This window comes from Lagenorhynchus albirostris, chromosome 2 (assembly GCF_949774975.1).
Source record: "Lagenorhynchus albirostris chromosome 2, mLagAlb1.1, whole genome shotgun sequence".
NCBI lineage: Eukaryota > Metazoa > Chordata > Mammalia > Artiodactyla > Delphinidae > Lagenorhynchus > Lagenorhynchus albirostris.
In genome coordinates, this window is record NC_083096.1 from 14418360 (window position 1) to 14434871 (window position 16512).

The 16512-nt window shown below is 37.2% G+C and overlaps 1 protein-coding gene across 1 annotated transcript in view; it reads right to left on the bottom strand.

Moving 5' to 3' along the window:
• USH2A (usherin) overlaps positions 1 to 16512 on the bottom strand; it is a 737336-nt gene that overhangs the window by 431781 nt on the left and 289043 nt on the right. The window contains exons 21-22 of the mRNA XM_060127145.1: positions 15929 to 16090; positions 13693 to 13854 (exon numbers count right to left, since the gene is read on the bottom strand). Of these exons, the coding sequence (XP_059983128.1) occupies positions 13693 to 13854; positions 15929 to 16090 (324 nt within the window). The remainder of the gene's footprint in view (positions 1 to 13692; positions 13855 to 15928; positions 16091 to 16512) is intronic.

Below are 16512 nucleotides of genomic sequence, written 5' to 3' on the forward strand. Positions count from 1 at the left end.
GCAAATGGAAATCAAAAGAAAGCAGGGGTAGCAATACTCATACCAGATAAAATAGACTTTAAAATAAAGAATGTTACAAGAGACAAGGAAGGACACTACATAATGATCAAGGGATCAATCCAAGAAGAAGATATAACAATTATAAATATATATGCACCCAACATAGGAGCACCTCAATACATAAGGCAACTGTTACCAGCTATAAAAGAGGAAACAGACAGTAACACAGTAATAGTGGGGGTCTTTAGCACCTCACTTACACCAATGGACAGCTCATCCAGACTGAAAAGTAATAAGGAAACACAAGCTTTAAATGACACAATAGACCAGATGGATTTAGTTGATATTCATAGGACATTCCATCTGAAAACAGCAGATCACACTCTCTTCTCAAGTGCACACAGAACATTCTCTAGGATAGATCACATCTTGGGTCACAAATCAAGCCTTGGTAAATTTAAGAAAATTGAAATCATATCAAGCATCTTTTCTGACCACAATTCTGTGAGATTAGAAATAAATTACAGGGAAAAAAAGTAAAAATCACAAACACATGGATGCTAAACAATACATTACTAAATAACCAATATGTCACTGAAGAAATCAAACAGGAGATAAAAAAATACCTAGAGACAAATGACAACGAAGACACGATGATCCAAAACATATGGGATGCAGCAAAAGCAGTTCTAAGAGGGAAATTTGTAGCAATACAATCCTACCTCAAGAAACAAGAAAAATCTCAAATAAACAATCTAAGCTTATACCTAAAGGAACTAGAGAACGAAGAACAAACAAAACCCAAAGTTAGTAGAAGGGAAGACATAATAAAGATCAGAGCAGAAATAAATGAAATAGAAACAAAGAAAACAATAGCAAAGATGAATAAAACTAAAAGCTGGTTTTTTGAGAAGATAAACAAGATTAATAAACCTTTAGCCAGATTCACCAAGAAAAAGAGGGAGAGGACTCAAATCAATAAAATTAGAAATGAAAACGGAGAAGTTACAAGGGAAACTGCAGAAATACAAAGCATCCTAAGAGACTGCTACAAGCAACTCTATGCCAATAAAATGGAAAACCTGGAAGAAATGGACAAATTCTTAGAAAGGTATAACCTTCCAAGACTGAACCAGGAAGAAAGAGAAAAAATGAACAGACCAATCACAAGTAATGAAAATGAAACTGTGGTTAAAAATCTTCCAACAAACAAAAGTCCAGGACCAGATGGCTTCACAGGTGAATTCTATCAAACATTTGACAAGAGCTAACACCCATTCTTCTCAAACTCTTCCAAAAATTGCAGAGGAAGGAACACTCCCAAATTCATTCTCCAAGGCCACCATCACCCTGACACCAAAACCAGACAAAGATACTACAAAAAAAAAGAAAATTACAGACCAATATCACTGATGAATATAGATGCAAAAATCCTCAATAAAATACTAGCAAAGAGATTCCAACAACACATTAAAAGGATCATACACCACGATCAAGTGGGATTTATCCCACGGATGCAAGGATTCTTCAATATATGCAAATCAATCAATGTGATACACCATATTAACAAACTGAAGAAGAAAAACCATGTGATGATCTCAATAGATGCATAAAAAGCTTTTGACAAAATTCACCACCCATTTATGATAAAACTCTCCAGAAAGTGGGCATCGAGAGAACGTACCTCAACATAATAAAGGCCATATACGACAAACCCACAGCCAACATCGTTCTCAATGGGGAAAAACTGAAAGCACTTCCTCTAAGATCCGGAAAAAGACAAGGATGTCTACTCCCACCACTATTATTCAACATAGTTTTGGAAGTCCTAGCCATGGCAAAGAGAAAAGAAAAAAGAAATAAAAGGAATACAAATTGGAAAAGAAGAAGTAAAACTGTCAGTCTTTGCAGATGACATGATACTATACATAGAGGATCCTAAAGATGCCACCAGAAAACTACTAGAGCTAATCAGTGAATCTGGTAAAGTTTCAGGATACAAAATTAGTACACAGAAATCTCTGGCACTCCTACACACTAACAATGAAAAATCAGAAAGAGAAATTAAGGAAACGATCCCATTCACCATTGCAACATAAAGAATAAAATATCTAGGAATAAACCTACCTAAGGAGGTAAAAGACCTGTACTCAGAAAAGTATAAGACACTGATGAAAGAAATCAAAGATGACACAAACAGATGGAGAGATATACCATGTTCTTGGATTAGAAGAATCAATATTGTGAAAATGACTCTACTACCCAAAGCAATCTACAGATTCAATACAATCCCTATCAAATTACCAATGGCATTTTTTACAGAACTAGATAAAAAAAAATCTTAAAATTTGTATGGAGACACAAAAGACCCCAAATAGCCAAAGCAATATTGAGGGGGAAAAAAAATGGAGCTGGAGGAATCAGACTCCCTGACTTCCAACTATACTACAAAGTTGCAGTAATCAAGATAGTATGGTACTGGCACAAAAAACATAAATATAGATCAATGGAACAGGATAGAAAGCTCAGAGATAAACCCATGCACGTATGGTCAACTAATCTATGACAAAGGAGGCAAGGATATACGATGGAGAAAAGACAGCCTCCTCAATAAGTGGTGCTGGGAAAACTGGAGAGCTACATGTAAAAGAATGAAATTAGAACACTCCCTAACACCATACACAAAAATAAACTCAAAACAGACTAAAGACCTAAATAAAATCAAAACGGATTAAAGACACTATAAAACTCTTAGAGGAAAACATAGGAAGAACACTCTTTGACATAAACCACAGCAAGATTTTTTTGACCCACCTCCCAGAGTAATGGAAATGAAAACAAAAATAAACAAATGGGACCTAATGAAACTTAAAAGTTTTTGCATAGCAAAGGACACTATAAACAAGACGAAAAAAGAACCCTCAGAATGGGAGAATAATTTGCAAACGAATCAATGGACAAAGGATTAATCTCCAAAATATATAAACACCTTATGCAACTCAATATCACAAAAACAAACAACCCAATCAACAAATGGACAGAAGACCTGAATAGACATCTCTCCAAAGAAGACATACAGATGGCCAATAGTTCCATGAAAAGGTGCTCAACATCACTATTTATTAGTGAGATGCAGACCAAAACTACAATTTGGTATTACCTCACACTGGTTAGAATGGGCATCATCAGAAAATGTGCAAACAACAAATGCTGGAGAGGGTGTGGAGAAAAGGGAACCCTCTTGCACTGCTGGTGGGAATGTAAATTGATACAGCCACTGTGGAGAACAGTATGGAGGTTCCTTAAAAAACTAAAAATAGAATTACCATATGACCAAGCCATCCCACTACTGGGCATATACCCAGAGAAAACCATAATTCAAAAAGACACTTGCACCCCCAATGTTCATTGCAGCACTATTTACAATAGCCAGGTCATGGAAGCAGCCTAAATGTCCATCGACAGACGAATGGATAAAGAAGATGTGGTACATGTATACAATGTAATATTACTCAGCCATAAAATGGAACAAAACTGGATCATTTGTAGCAGTGTGGATGGACCTAGAGACTATCATACAGAGTGAAATAAGTGAGAAAGAGAAAAACAAATATCATATATTAACGCATATATGTGGAATCTAGAAAAATGGTACAGATGAACCAGTTTGCAAGGCAGAAATAGAGACACAGATGTAGAGAACAAACGTGTGGACACCAAGGGGGGAAAGCAGGTGTGGGGGGTGATGGTGTCATGAATTGGGAGATTGGGATTGACATATATACACTAATATGTATGAAATAGATAATAAGAACCTGCTGTATAAAAAAATAAAATAAAATTCAAAAAAATAAAATCGATAACCAACAAGGACCTACCGTATAGTACAGGGAACTTGGTTCAGTATTCTGTAACAACTTAACTGGGAAAAGAATTTGAAAAAGAATAGACACATGTATTTGTATAACTGAATCACTTTGTTGTACACCTGAAACTAACAACATTGTTAATCAACTATACTCCAACATAAAAGTTAAAAAGAAAAAGATGAAGTCATCAGGGTGGCCCCTAATCCAATATGACTTGCGTTCTTATAAAAAGGGGAAATTTCCACACAGGCAGCACACAAGGAGAAGGCCATGTAAAGAGGAAGGCAGAGATCAGGGAGATGCTTCTACAAGTCACAGAACACCAAAGATTGCCAGCAAACCACCAGAAGCTAGGGGAGAGGCATGACACAGATTCTCCCTTACAGCCCCTAGAAGGGACCAACCCTCACCAACACATTGATACGGGACTTCTAGCCTCTAGAACCGTGAGACAATCAATTTCTGTTGTTTAATCCACCTCACGATACTCTGTTCTAGCAGCCCTAGCAAATTTATACAAGTAGTTTAGCCAAAACAGAATTCACTACATATTGGATAATTAAATGAAAAATTCTAGGAAGCTACAGGAACAGCCTACCTCATTAAAACTGTTTACCACATTTAGCATATTAATTACTTCTGAATTATGCATTGGTGTTTGTTGTCATTTACTTTAAAGTATTAATTTACTGATTCTCAGTGTTCGTCAATTTAATTCAATTCATTTCAACTCAATCCAATAAGAGATTATTAGAGGCCAATTGGGTTCTTATTCCTAGGCTACCTACTATAGTGATCATGAACATAAATAACATGATAACTGTACTCAATGCACCTACACTGTTATTTGGAATCGAGATTTATCACCTTTAAAATAAGTTAATACTGGAACCTGTGCTCCGCAACGGGAGAGGCCACAACAGTGAGAGGCCCGCGTACTGTAAAATAAGTTAATATTGCAAGACAGAATGTATTCAAGTGACAAATTTGGAGGAAAATGATAAGAATCTGTGGATCAAAGGAAGATGTGGGAATTGAGCTAGATCATCGTATATGGGTAACATTTTAATGGGGGTAGATCATGCTAGAGGTATGGAGAATACCACACTTGATACTGGCTAGAAGGAAATGAGTAAGGTGATCTACCTGATTAAATATCAAAGTAAAGAGTAGAGAGAACTAACAGATAAGTACTGATAGGTGAATGCAATCAGATTCCTGAAATATCCATTGTACCAATTTTATTATATATATTAAAATTGGGAAAAATACTACAAAAATTCAGATGATATCCAAACCGTAGTAAATTTAAAAGATAAAAAGACCCCTTCAAAAAAAAGAAAGAAAACACTAGAATCCTATTACTGGGAGATAAGCACTGTTAAGACTTTGGTGTATATCCCTAGACATACATATTCATATACGTATGTATTCACATCCATGTATACATACACATGTGTACACACATATATTTTACTAAAATAGATTCACATATTACGTGCTGTTGAAGTGTTTGTTTTTAACACATTTCCACATTACTAAATATTCTTCTACAGCATCCTGAGGTGTATGGCCACACAATATTCCATTAGTGGACACTTAGAAGTTTTCTGCTGGTGAACACAGGCCAGTGATTCCATGTGCTAAGTTCTAACTTCATAGATGAAGCTTCTCTATAGTTAGTTCCCAGTTCTGGACTTGGAGAAGGAGGTAGATGGTTCATTTTACAAATATTCCAATGGCTTTCTGGAAGGTAGCACTATAACAGCTGACACTATAACTGTCATAGCAACAGTTTGGAGGTCAGAGGGTTCAGGATATATGTGCAGGAATACAAAGGATTGTTCTACTGATTCACTCTCCCTCCTCCATTCTCCAAAAGAAACCAGTGAAGAAAGAACACACTGATTCCATTCATATTAAATACAAAACAGCAAAACAAAACAAAAAATCTATGCTAAATGATCAGGAAAGCAGTCACCTGAGTCAAGAGATAAGACATGAGGGGAAAAACGGGGGGCCTCTAGGGTGCCAATCATGTTCTGTGTCTTGATCTGGGCACTGGTTCCATAGATGTGTTCAGTTTGAGAATATTCATCAAGCTGTATACTTAAGATATGTTTTTGGTGTGAATTTATCATTCAATTAAGAAGCTTTAAGAAATAAATGTAAAATAATGGCAGTTCTTAATGCTCAAAGTAGCAGGCAGGTCCTATTTGTAAAGCTCTCCATGGAAGTAAGCATTCGTAAGTCAGACAGAGAAAGAGAAATATCACATGATATCGCTTGTATGTGGAATCTAAAAAGAAATGATGCAAATGAACGTCTTTACAAAAGAGAAACGGACTCACAGACTTAGAGAATGAACTTATGGTTCCCGGGCGGGGAGGGTAGAGGGAAGGGATACTCAGGGAGTTTGGGATTGACATGTACACACTGCTATATTTAAAAAGGATAACCAACAAGGACCTACGGTATAGCACAGGGAACTCTGCTCAATGTTATGTGGCAGTCTGGATGGGAGGTGGGGTCTGGGGGAGAACGGATACATGTAGATGCATGGCTGAGTCCCTCTGCTGTGCACCTGAAACTATCGCAACATTGTTAATCGGCTATACTCCAATATAAAATAATGTTTTTTTTTTAAAGAAGACATTCCATCACCTTTTTCAGGATTTAACTCCACTACTTTTCTAACTGGATCTGATTCCCACTATTCTTCTGAAATCCCTTCAAACAGAGAGCCTTTTCCTACCATTTAAGAGTATATAATATTCATCAATTAGGTTAACAGATCACAGGTAATATTTGGGTACAGATCTTAAAATATAAATTTAAACATATTTAAGTTCTTCACATACTTGTGCACTGGAGAAGCATCTTAAAGTAAGAATGACACTTTGGTTGTATTGTTTACAACCACAACTGATATTTAAACATTCTGTACGAGTCATTTCACTTCACTTCACCCTTTGTTAGTAAGTGAACAGGGCTTTTTAAAGTAAAGCATCCATTGTTTGTTAACCCAAGGATCAGGGCTGTGGCTAAACCTCAAGCAACTCTTCTGGAGTCTTTGATCACAGAGTTAGCAGCTTAGTAACTTGGCCTCTGAAGGCTTTCACTTCTTTCCATTATCTGGACTTTTTTTCTTGTATCCTCAAGGTTTCTTAGACTTTGTATAATTTAACGCTATATGTCAGTGACATCAAAAGGGCACAAAGTATGAATTAGTTTGTAATAAGAAGGTACCATCACTCATAGATGAGATCACTGCCTTACCTGAAAACCCTCACATGCTCTTATTAATACTTTGCCTTATGGGTTAGAACACAAGCATGTTAACAGTATTCCCCTCAGTAACATTACTTCATGTAAGAAGAGTGATTTAGAATCACTGCATGGTGGTATTCAAAAATGCAAAATGAAAGAAAATATCAAGGTTAAAGTGAAGTTTTGTTTTGCTAAGAAAAGATGTTTTGTAAGCCATCAGTGTGAATGAATATAATTTAGCTCAAATTTGTAGAGTGTTGATAAGGTTTCTTATAATGCTTGGTTAGAAGTACCTAACCTTTGAACACTTTCCTTTATTGTGCCATAAGCAATACAGCTTCTTCTATCATAAATGTCTCATCGTAAGACTTAAGTGTTTGGAAGTTTCAAGATGAACATTTCTATTTTGCTGTTTATACATGGTTCTTTCTGACCTTGGCAAATAAGACCAAAAAAAAAATTTTTAGCACTTTTAGTGGTTAAAGATATAAATACTTACTGTCTATGTGACTTTACCAGAAATTCATCTGCTTTTCCTCTCTGTCTCTCTCTGCCTCTGCCTTTGTCTTTCTATCTGTCTGTCTCTCTCTCATACTCACACTCTCACACACACACACACACACACACACACACACACACTCCTTATATCACTATTATCCTTGTCTTACTGGCTCAGTCTTAGTGATAGAATCTCAGGTCCTAATGGTGATGGGAAGATGCCACCAATGGCGCTAGAAATCAGTCACTCTTATTCAATCATAAGACTACTATAGATTTATGAGATAATACACTTGAAAATGTTCTTGTTTTAAGGTTTGGTGTCAGATATAATTTTTAGGGAATCCCTTTTGACATCTCCCCCTTTGAAATTTTCGTATTCGTAAGCAGCAAAGGTATAGGTTGGGTTAACTAAGAACCATTTACATAGTAAGAAAAGAGTTGTCCTGGGGGATCCCTATTCTTCACTGGTCAGCACAACTCACGTAAACCTCCTTGTCATGCTCGTAGTATACTTCTTCAGGTTACCACCATCTTGCTATCCTTGCTTCCAAAAACTTTGTAGGCTTCTGTGAACTATCTCACGAACTTCTTAAAGATTGCCAGTTTCTAGTAGGGTGCTCATTTAAAATGAGAATGATCTGGTTGGCTACAGTTTGGATGGTCATCATCAATCAGGAATCTACCTAGCCTGAACTTTGAAACAATCCCAGTATGTTGTGAACAGACTCACAAAAGGTTTCTTTTTTCCTCCCCCTTTATGAACATACGGTATGCACACATCTTAAGCGGCACCACAATAGCTCTGCTGGTGATATCAATATAGGTCCTTCAATCTTTCAATAATGTTTTTAATCATAAGCTTTAAAGCACAATTGTTTTTACCTTGAAATTCTTAAAAATCTGTTACGAGACAGAAATAAGAGATTAATGGAGATCTTGCAAAAAAAGATAAATGACACCACCAGAATACCACAAAACTGGGGGGAAAATTAATTGAACGTATACTTTTGATAAATATTTATTTTTTGCAGGAGAAAAATGCATACTAGTTTAAGCTGTCATTATACTAACCTACAGCCTATTTTTCATATTATTAGTAATACATAATGTGGTAGTTTATATTCAAAAATAAAACTAGAATGTATATACCTCATGTATTTATCCAGAAATACCCCAAGGTTACTATGGTTACGAAAAATCCATTACCTTTGAATACAGAATGAAAAAGTTTGACTTCAAGTGCGTGCTATTTATTATAGCGAACATCAACAGCCTTCGTGAGGTTCTCTAACTGGATTCATTTTTCAGTGTCATAACTGACCCACCATTTTACTAGCTTATGGCCTATGCAAGGCAAAAATTTGAACTGTATGCATTTTTAAATATATTTTGTACTAACTCAAGGTGCAGCACTGCCTTTGACTTTTAATGCTTCATATTTAAGAGGAAGAAGAAAACCATTCCAGCCACCTAGATGCTAAGTGGCTTTTGAATTGAAATGCATTTACTTTGACCTGTATCCACCATGGAGGCAAGATCCATTTTTTTACGCATAACGGAAAAACGTTTGTTCTATGTGGAAACTTAAAAGGAAGCTATGAATAAATGGAGTAGGAGTGAGAAAAGAAAGGTTGACACCTTGAATATTTAGGAGGGGACATTAAGCCAAGTCATTAAGGAAGTTTTTGATGGTGTAGAAGACAAAGAACTGTAACTAGTGCAGGTGACTGTAGCCAGGAAAAACAGGGTATGAAACACAGCTCTTAAAGTAGTTTCAAACTGAATCCTTACCCCTATTAAACTTTTGCTCAACCATACTATGATCAGCTGAATCAAATATAAATCGCTAATCATCATACAAAAGTATGCAGTAAACTAGTAGCTAAACATTCAAATAAAAATAATATTTTCAGGTTGTAAAACTGTCAAAGATGTAAGGATGTAACATTCACTGTTTATGAACTCTTCTGGAAAACAATGCAAAAATGTATATCAAGTATTCTGAAAAAGTTTGCTACTTTGATTTAGCTATTCCCCATTTAGAGATATAGCAAACAAACATTTATGTACAGTAATATTTATCACAAAATATTTAAAATGAGATAAATTAGAAATTTTGAATTTTTAAGTGGTTAAATGCATTAATGTACATTCATAAGATGGAATATAACATTATTAAAATATTTCAAGATACTTTTAGAAAAATCCTTGTGGTGTGAGATATATTCATAATAAGGGAATATGCAAGGATTCCAAATTATACATTATGGCTCAATTTTGTTAAAATGAATAAAGTGCTGGAAGGAATTACATCAAATACTAAGAGTTTCTATCTGTAAGGGGGGATTATCAGGTATTAGATATCTGCATATTTTAAATTATCTTCAGTAAGCATATGTTACTTTTATAACTAAAAAATGCTATCAATTATTTCTCTAATAGTAGACTATATCTTTCATTTCTCAATCTCTCTATGAATTGACATTTTAGCACTGGAGAGATCCATTTCATTGACCCTAAACTCTTGCTATTACTGACAGCACCAGCTAGAATAGAATAGAACAGAACAGAACAGAACAGAACAGAATAGAATAGAATAGAATAGAATAGAATTGAATAGAATAGAAGTTCTATCCACAAGCTACTCAGAATGGAAAGGACATTATGCCACAAATATCCTGGCACAAAGACAAGCAACGAGTACCAATAGCATCGTGGATACATTTTATGATGAAAAGGGGCAGGATTTAAAGTGTCTTTAGAGGCTAAAGTGAGACCCAATGCTAGAGCAGTTTTCTCCATCAGTTTTCTCTGGGCTGACTTCAACCAGCCAGATTCCCCTTCCCATTCTTCTTTTCTGTGATTCCTAGTGGACAGGTGAATTCTGAAGACATAAATGACCTAAATGTAATGTATATCGCAGATACAAAATCTCGAAAGAGTTGAAAGAGATCTAAAAGACCATTTTATTTAACCTGCATGCCATTGGAGAATCTCAAGAAAAGTGGACATTCAGAAAACACTCACTTTTGGGTGCTGTTACAAACTGAATTGTGTTCTCCAAAATTTACATGTTGAAGCCTTAACCCCCAATGCGACTACATTTGGAGATAGGGCTTTTTTTAAATTCAATTTTTATTTTATACTGGAGTATAGTTGATTTACAGAGATAGGGCTTTTAAAGAGGTGATGAAGGTTAACTGAGGTTACAGGGATAGGGCCCTAATCCAATGGTTCTGATGCCCCTAAAGGAAGAGGAAGAGACAGCAGGGGTGTACACATAAGAAACACCTTGTGAGGATGCAGGGAGAAAGTGGCTGTCTGCAAGTCAAGGAGAGAGGTCCCAAGAGAAACCAAACCTGCCAACACCTTGATCTTGGACTTCTAGCCTCCAGAACTATGAGAAATAAATTTCCGTTGTTTAAGCCATCCAGTCTGTGGTATTTGGGTACGGCAGCCCTAGAAGATTAACGTAGGTGCTCTGGGGTTTGTAATCAAGCTTCCATATCCCTTTCAGAGTTGTTGTGAGGAATAATAAAATGTGTTCAATAAGTAGCATGTGTAGAGATGAAATGTGTGGACTTTGAGGCCAGAGAGACCCAGATTTGAATCAGTTTTTCCAATTACCGACTAGGATTTCTTGGCATCTCTGGGCCTCAGCTATGCTGGCTATGACACTTGAATCATCACGTACAACTCTGAACCCCATCGTAACGTTTTTGGCTTAGCTCCTCTCCTTAGTGACCAATACTGTATTCCTTCTGTACTTCATATCTTCTGTCATTTGGAGATAAAAGCAACAGGAAGTATAGTTGCCTTTGAGATGCCAAGGAGGACATAGGAAAAAATGTTATGAGTCTTATCAGAGAAATAATCTTTAAAAATCTACCTGAAGGATGAACACCACCAAAGAAACCATTATCACTGTAGTTAGAGAAGATGGTTAAGGACTCTATAAAAATATTCCACTTTCTTTACATTATATTTGGGGCATCTCTTATACTATGCTAACATTTGCCATGATCTTTCAATGCAGATACTATAGTCACAGGGGTCTGTTAAGGATTTGAGTCAATGGAATACAGAATTAGTTTCATTTTTTAGGTGGCATGAGAAATCAGTGTGAATTCTAGCCTCCTCTCCTCCCCACCCTTTTCTTTTTCTGGCTTTGGAGTGTCACCTCATGGGGCATTCTGCACATTTTGGAAATCTTCAAGGTCCACACTTTTTTTTTGGGCGAGAGGGGTGGTACGCGGGCCTCTCACTGCTGTGGCCTCTCCCGTTGCGGAGCACAGGCTCCAGACGCGCAGGCTCAGTGGCCATGGCTCACGGGCCCAGCTGCTCTGCGGCATGTGGGATCTTCCCGGACCGGGGCACGAAGCCACGTCCCCTGTGTCGGCAGGCGGACTGTCAACCACTGCGCCACCAGGGAAGCCCAAGGGGTAATCTATTTTTAGTTTTAGTATTTATTTTTTAGTTTAGTTCTCTCTACTAAGTTTACTAAGAACATGCTAGGTGTTTTTCTAGTTCTAGTTCCCTTCAAAATCCTGAAAATTGCAGTTAATTCTATTTTACTGTTTCAGAAACTAAGTCTCAGAAGTTAAATAACTTGTTTTAAGACCGCATACTCATCATTAGTCAGAATACTTGAGATGGTATCAAAGTCTACCTCTCACAGGCTGTGTGGCCTGAAGGAAGTTGCTTAACCTTTCTGTGCCTCAATTTCCTCATTTGTAAAATGGGGGTAATGATAACACCTACCTCACTGAATAAGTATTACAGAATTCTATCCAACCATGATGAATGAAATACAGAAGTAATAGTTCTTGCGCTTTGAGGCCTCTCAGACTAGAGAGGATACAAAAAATATGAATTCAGAGAACTCAATTAGATGAATGCCATAGCCCTGTGCCAATATGCCTCATTCCTGCATCTTTATGTGTTGCCATGAAATCATGAGCATCAAGGGGCTGAGGGGAGGTGGTGTCTGGCTGGTTCTCTGTTACAACCTTAGTACCTGGCATTAATGTGAAGGAGTGAATACCTAAACAATTAATCCTGTCTCTGACGCTAACCTGTTACGACCTTTCATGAAGAATTTAAACTCTCTAAGGCCTCAGTTTTTCATCAATCAATATTTGATTAATGATGTCTCACCTACTAGTCACATATAATATCTAAAATATCATAAAATATATAACCACTATTACCATACAAATGTAAACACCATTCAGGCACCAGACAACGTACATAATACAGGCCTCGTGTTTCACAAGGTTTCCAACAATTCACTTTTCTTAAGTGTCATGACACCTTATAATATGATCTAGGCAGATATCCTATGTTTCTCCCCAAATGGTCTCAAATTCAAACCACACTGAGTCACACTTCTGAGTCTTAAGCTTATTCCACATTCATGAGGATTTTAAAGTGGTTAATTCATGTGCCAGTGGCATTTGTTTGAAATGACATCATCTCCTCAATTGGACTGACATGGCATCAACGGAACTGAAATGACATCACAGTACTGCGAGCACGGCTGGGGAGCACACGGGGTCCCAGCTTCAATCTTGTGATCAGTTAGAGGCAGAGGAGTCATATGCTGAGCTGTCTCTGTTGATATTATACATTTCCAAACCCCCCTCTGCACCTGGGCAAAGGTATATTAGTAGAAGGATTCAGGTAAGGAGTGGTGGGACAATGGTAGAGAACATGCAGTAAGACAGCCTTGGGGGAGGGGGAAGGGAGCCAGCGTGAGCCCTTTTCCATTTTTCCAGCTTTGACTTCACTGTAAGTGTAATGTAACCACAAAAGTCATGGAATTCTAATGATTTAACAGGAGACAAAACTAAGTAACCCAACTTTCGAAACTGCATTCTCAGATAACTATTTTATATATATATTATATATATATGTATATATAATATATATATACTATATATACTATATATACTGAAATATATATATTAATTTGTAAGTATATATAATATATACTAATATATAGTCTTTAATATAGACTATAACTATTTACTGATACCTATAGAAGTCTTACCTGTGACTGTGTAGTTCTCTCCATTGCCTGAATAGATTAGTATCCCATCCATATATAAGGAGTACTGAGTTATAATACCATTTGCCTTTTTGGGTGGATTCCAGGAGAGTAACAAAGAATTGGGAAGGGATTTGGCTACTGGTGGCTGAACCTCTTGTGGTGCTGTGGGAAAAATTAAAAAGATATATAGAGTCTAATTTTAGTTTACTTTTCTAATTCAAACTTTTCACACCCAAACCAATAAATCATGGAATAAGCCAGAAATCCCATGCATGGAAATGTTCCTGATTCGTGGGCAGCTTGTCAGTAATTGCTTTAGGAACAGTACTAAATACCTGTCCTGAATTTATGAGAATTTGCCTCAATGATGGACGGGGAGTATTTACACTGGTTTGCTTCACTGATGCTTGTGTTACTTCATCACAAGTATTATTAACCCATAATCCCTACTTGGGCTGTGCCTTTTAAAGCAAATTAGACAGAATCCCTACCCTTGAGGAGCTTTTGATCTAAGATAGGCAATGCTAGGGAGAACGGTTCATAATCGATATAAAAAGACCTATATGTAGCCATAGAAATAGCCAGAAGATACAGAATTAATTACGTATGAAAATTACAACGTATGTGAGGGTTTTTTTTAGTAAAGGGGGCCTGTTCATTTTCTGTAATGGTCAATGAACTGGAGTCACAGGAACTAAAAAAACTTTTAGAAATTGATCCTAAACATACCTATCGTTCAGTAAATTAGTAATAAATTTAAGGAAAAACTAGAAATTGGGAAATCCTGAAATAATGGAAAGAAAATGGTGAACTGAATGAGCAAGAATCCCTCTGGGGTTGAGCTGTGAAGTAGGTTTGGAGGGTACCAGGCAAGACATGGACAGAGGGGAGAAAAGAGTGAGATACAGGACAATCTGTGCCATCTGGAAGTTGGTGGAAGTAACTGGAAAAGGGAATAATGATATATGCCTCAGCAGAAGCAAAGACACAATAAGAAAGATGGAGAGAACATTGAGAAAACACGGAAGATGGGTCACCAATGCTGTAGCCCAGGTGAGGGTGGTCTGGTGAGGTCAGGTGCAAGGCATGAAGAACAAATTGTCACAAGAAGGAGTTTACAAACTCTTGTTTTCTGTCCTGGTTTCATCAGATGAGCCCCATTGTCTTCTTTTTTTTTTTTTTTGGCCACCTGGTGTGGCATGCGGGATCTTAGTTCCCTGATCAGGGATAGAACCTGTGCCCCCTGCACTGGGAGCGCGGAGTGTTAACCACTGAACTGCCAGGGGAGTGCCTCCATTGTCTTTCTTTACACATTTTCTGTGCGAGTGGTACTTGCTTTAAGGATTTAAAAGAAGGAAGGGGGAAGAAGAGGAAGTGGGTAAGGGCAGGTGGAGGGATAGTGAAAAAGAAAGAGACTGGCAGACTCTTTTTCCCTAAAGATCAAGGTTTTAAGTCTCCTGAATCACTTTACAACTAGACAGTAAGAGAAATATGTTAATGCCTCTCATCCAGGAGGGAGAAATACGAAGTACCAACGCTTTAAATGTTTTGAGAGCTGTTATTTCTTGAAGAGATGCATTCTGACGCTCGAGCAAAGCTTTCGCTTTAGAGTGCTAAAATATTTTCTCTTTCCCACTGCCTTCCTAAATGTATGCTTTCTGAAACATTGATTTATGCCAACAGTTTGTAAGTTCCAGGTACAACAAAAGTGCGACTTGAGGCGGAAGGAAGCAGGTCGTGATTAATAATGCCTCGATCGGCGTTTGGAGGTTCTATCACACTGAAATAATTGTTGCTCACGCTGGGGTTTAGCAGTTAAGAGAGACCATGGAAATCAACCGTTGGATTCTCAATTTCATACTGTGCCATACAATCAATTCTTTTTAGTCAGACTGTCTCTAGATTTACTTCTGAGCCATAGTAAAATGAGGAAGCTTTCATTAATCTTTCAGATGCTTCATATTAATGACAAGGCTCTTGCATGAACAATGTAACAGCAATTAAAAAGCCCATTAATCTGCATTACAGCTATTAAAGATGCATGTCATTAAAGGGTATGGAGTTTGATTCATTTTCGCTCCCCCCCAAAAAATGGAGCAATTATGGCCTGGCAATGCACTTTGTCATCAAATTAGGTTGGGGTTTTGTAGCAAATGGCCTTGCAGCATTTAGCTCTTCTCCTGTTTTATTATTCATGACTGAAATGTGGAAGTCAAGACCTTTGAAATTACTTTACCTTCTTGTGGAGTAGAGACGTTCAGTGCATGCGAGCTCTCGGTACAGCCAGCCAAAGTGCAAGCAGCTAGGGTTACTGCATAGTTTTTGAAGGGTAGCAAGCCTGTCAATATGCCTGTAATAAAAGGGGACAAAAAGAGGTTTGCATGTTTACCAGAAGAAGCTATACAGAGTATTGTGTGTGTGTGTGTGTGTGTGTGTGTGTGTGTGTGTGTGTGAGAGAGAGAGAGAGAGAGAAAGGGGGGTAGACATAGAGATGTAGAAAACAAAAACATATGCTCCTTTACTTCATTTTCCTGCCTGTGTGCTGATTGCAGAATGGTGTGACTAGCAAGAAAAAATTTAGAAAGAAACAGATATCGTCTATTAACACATGTATGTGGAATCTGAAAAAACTGGTATAGACGATCTTATTTACAAAGCAGAAATAGAGACACAGACGTAGAGAACAAACATATGGATAGCAAGGGGGAAAGGTGGAGGGTGGGAGGAATTGGGATGGACATATATACACTATTGATACTATGTATAAAATAGATAACTAATGAGAACCTACTGTATAGCACAGAACTTTACTCAGTGCTC